The following is a 2,733-nucleotide window of genomic DNA, read 5'->3' on the forward strand; positions in this document are numbered from 1 at the left end:
CACCTGTCATCTCTGCCTCCAGTTCTCTGCTCTGATTGAGGCTTGGAGACACTTTCTCAGTTGTGTCCTTCTGAGGGACCCATTAAATCTTGAAGAAACTTTGGAGTTTGATTCTGACTTGGAGTTCTTGAGAGGTTTCTCCAGCTCCCTCTCAGGGATTGATGTTCAGGGCTTCAGCACAAACCCCAAGAGGGTCATTAAAAGTCCTTGTGCTGTGTCTGTGCTGCTCAGCTGGGCTGGGCTCCTGGCACAGAGGGCCATCCTAGCTATTAATAAAAGCTTCAAAAGCACATTTCTCTTGATGAGCAGCTCTTTTCCCAGTCCAGCAGGGCTGGGGGTCTGCCTGCAGCCACCCTGGGCACAGCACAGAGGCACAGAGTGTTTAAATCAGTCAGGGCTGGGAAGATGCTCAGAAGTGACTGGGGCAGAATCAAACCCAGCCCTTGACACAGGAAGCCTCTGGATGCATTGTCATGCAGCTGCAGCTCCTGGAGTGATCTCCTAAAGCTGGAACATCCAAATGCCTGCAGACTCTGTGAGTACATTCTCTGATTCTCTCTTGTCTAGAGCAGCCAGGGGTGCCCAGGGCTGTTCTGCAGAGCAGGGTCCTGCAGCCCAGGGCACTGTGCTGGGACAGAGACTCTGCTGCCTGCCAGGGACAGCTCTCAGCCAGCCCTGGGAGCTGCCCCAGCACTGGGGGACAAGGTCTGGGTGGAAGGAAAGAGCTCATATGGCTTGAAAGTGTTCTCCTTGTGTGGTGAGGATGCTGCATTGTTCAAGACTGCTCCCAGCATGACATTTAACTGCAGAATACTTTTAAGTAGACTATACAGGGAGAACAGCAAATCAGGGGCTGCATAAAAGGGAAAATCCTGGTATTTCATCTACTGCTCTCGGTTGCCTGGATGGGAAATTGCACACTGATATTCATCTCTCAGTTCAGAAGGAGAAAAATTTTTAAAAATTCTCTCAATAAAGTAGTCAGTGACAGATATCATCACAGGGTCCCTTATAGGCAGCATCAGTGTGTTTTTTCCAGCCACCTCAGGCCTGCTGTGATGTTGTCAATAGAGACTGCAAGGGCAGAGATGACCCTGGGCAGTGCCCTGTGCTGTGAAGTGTCCGCAGGGCAGAGCTGAGCCCCCAGGGATGGGCTGGGTTCTGGCAGCATTAGTAGGGACAAGCCCTGGGCACAGGGAAGCAGCTGCTGGCAGGGACAACTTCAGGCAGCAGAGCCCTGGGCAGGCAGTGGGGGAAAAGGGGTCCCAAGCTGGGCTAGGATATTTAAAGTCCCCTCCAAACCAAACTATTCCATTATTGCTTTTCTTACAGATCATTATGGCAAGACACAGCAAATGTCCAACAGCAGCTCCATCAGCAACTTCCTCCTGCTGCCATTGGCAGACACGCGGCAGCTGCAGCTCCTGCACTTCTGCCTCTTCCTGAGCATCTCCCTGGCTGCCCTCCTGGGCAACGGCCTCATCATCAGCGCCGTAGCCTGCGGCCACCACCTGCACACCCCCATGTTCTTCTTCCTGCTCAACCTGGCCCTCACTGACCTGGGCTGCATCTGCACCACTGTGCCCAAAGCCATGCACAATTCCCTCTGGGACACCAGGAACATCTCCTACTCAGGATGTGCTGCACAGGTCTTTCTGATTTTCTTCTTTCTTGGAACAGAGCTTTCTCTCCTGACCATCATGAGCTACGACCGCTATGTGTCCATCTGCAAACCCCTGCACTACGGGACCCTCCTGGGCGGCAGAGCTTGTGCCCACATGGCAGCAGCTGCCTGGGCCAGTGCCTTTCTCTATTCACTGCTGCACACGGTCAATACATTTTCCCTGCCCCTGTGCCATGGCAATGCCCTGGGCCAGTTCTTCTGTGAAATCCCACACATCCTCAAGCTCTCCTGCGCACACTCCCACTTCAGGGAACTTGGGCTTCTTGCTGTTAGTGCCTGTTTATCACTTGGCTGTTTTATGTTCATTGTTTTCTCCTATGTGCAGATCTTCAGGGCTGTGCTGAGGATACCCTCTGAGCAGGGACGGCACAAAGCCTTTTCCACCTGCCTCCCTCACCTGGCTGTGGTCTCCCTGTTCCTCAGCACTGGCACATTTGCACACCTTAAGCCCCCCTCCATCTCCTCCCCAACTCAAGATCTGGCACTGTCGTATCTGTACTCGGTGGTGCCTCCAGCCCTAAACCCCCTCATCTACAGCCTGAGGAACCAGAAGCTCAAGGATGGCTTGAGGAAAATTATCATGAATGCTTCTCAGAAAAAATAAACTTTCATTCTCCTGTATCACTATTATAATATCACTCATTAATGCCAACTCTATGTCCTGTGGCTTTATTGCTTTTTTTCTGTCACAGGTATGACATATTTTAGAATTTTTTCACAAGAGAATCTTTATCTTTACCATTTTTAATTCAGTATTTGCATTCCTAGTGTGAACCATAGACTATATAATCCTGGAGTTGTACTACATATGTGCTTATGCAAAATAAAGGACTTGGTGTTGCTGTGTTTGTCTGTCATCTTTCCTCCTTGGCTTCTCTGCAGGGTTGGTGCCTCTGTGCAGAGCTGGGGTGAAAAGGGAACCCCAGTGCTCCCCACTGCCAGACACTCCCTGGGCTTCTGCTCCATAACCTCCCCTTCCTTCACTTCCACACTCCCCTTCAGAGCCCCTGTGTTGGTTTAAGGCCTCAGGGCTCTTTTAGCTCAGTTTC

At 51.3% G+C, this 2,733-nt stretch overlaps 1 protein-coding gene across 1 annotated transcript; it reads left to right on the plus strand.

Annotated features, from left to right (window-relative positions):
- Nucleotides 1-1,340: 1,340 nt before the first annotated feature.
- On the plus strand, nucleotides 1,341-2,288 carry LOC306815597 (olfactory receptor 14C36-like; the record flags this gene model as incomplete). Its single annotated transcript, XM_079332168.1, has 1 exon — nucleotides 1,341-2,288. Exon 1 carries the CDS (start codon nucleotides 1,356-1,358, stop codon nucleotides 2,286-2,288), a length of 933 nt encoding a protein of 310 aa, XP_079188294.1. The 5' UTR covers nucleotides 1,341-1,355.
- Between the last annotated feature and the right edge of the window lie 445 nt (nucleotides 2,289-2,733).

Source organism: Erithacus rubecula (assembly GCF_903797595.1).
Source record: "Erithacus rubecula genome assembly, contig: scaffold_168_arrow_ctg1, whole genome shotgun sequence".
Classification (NCBI taxonomy): Eukaryota; Metazoa; Chordata; class Aves; order Passeriformes; family Muscicapidae; genus Erithacus; species Erithacus rubecula.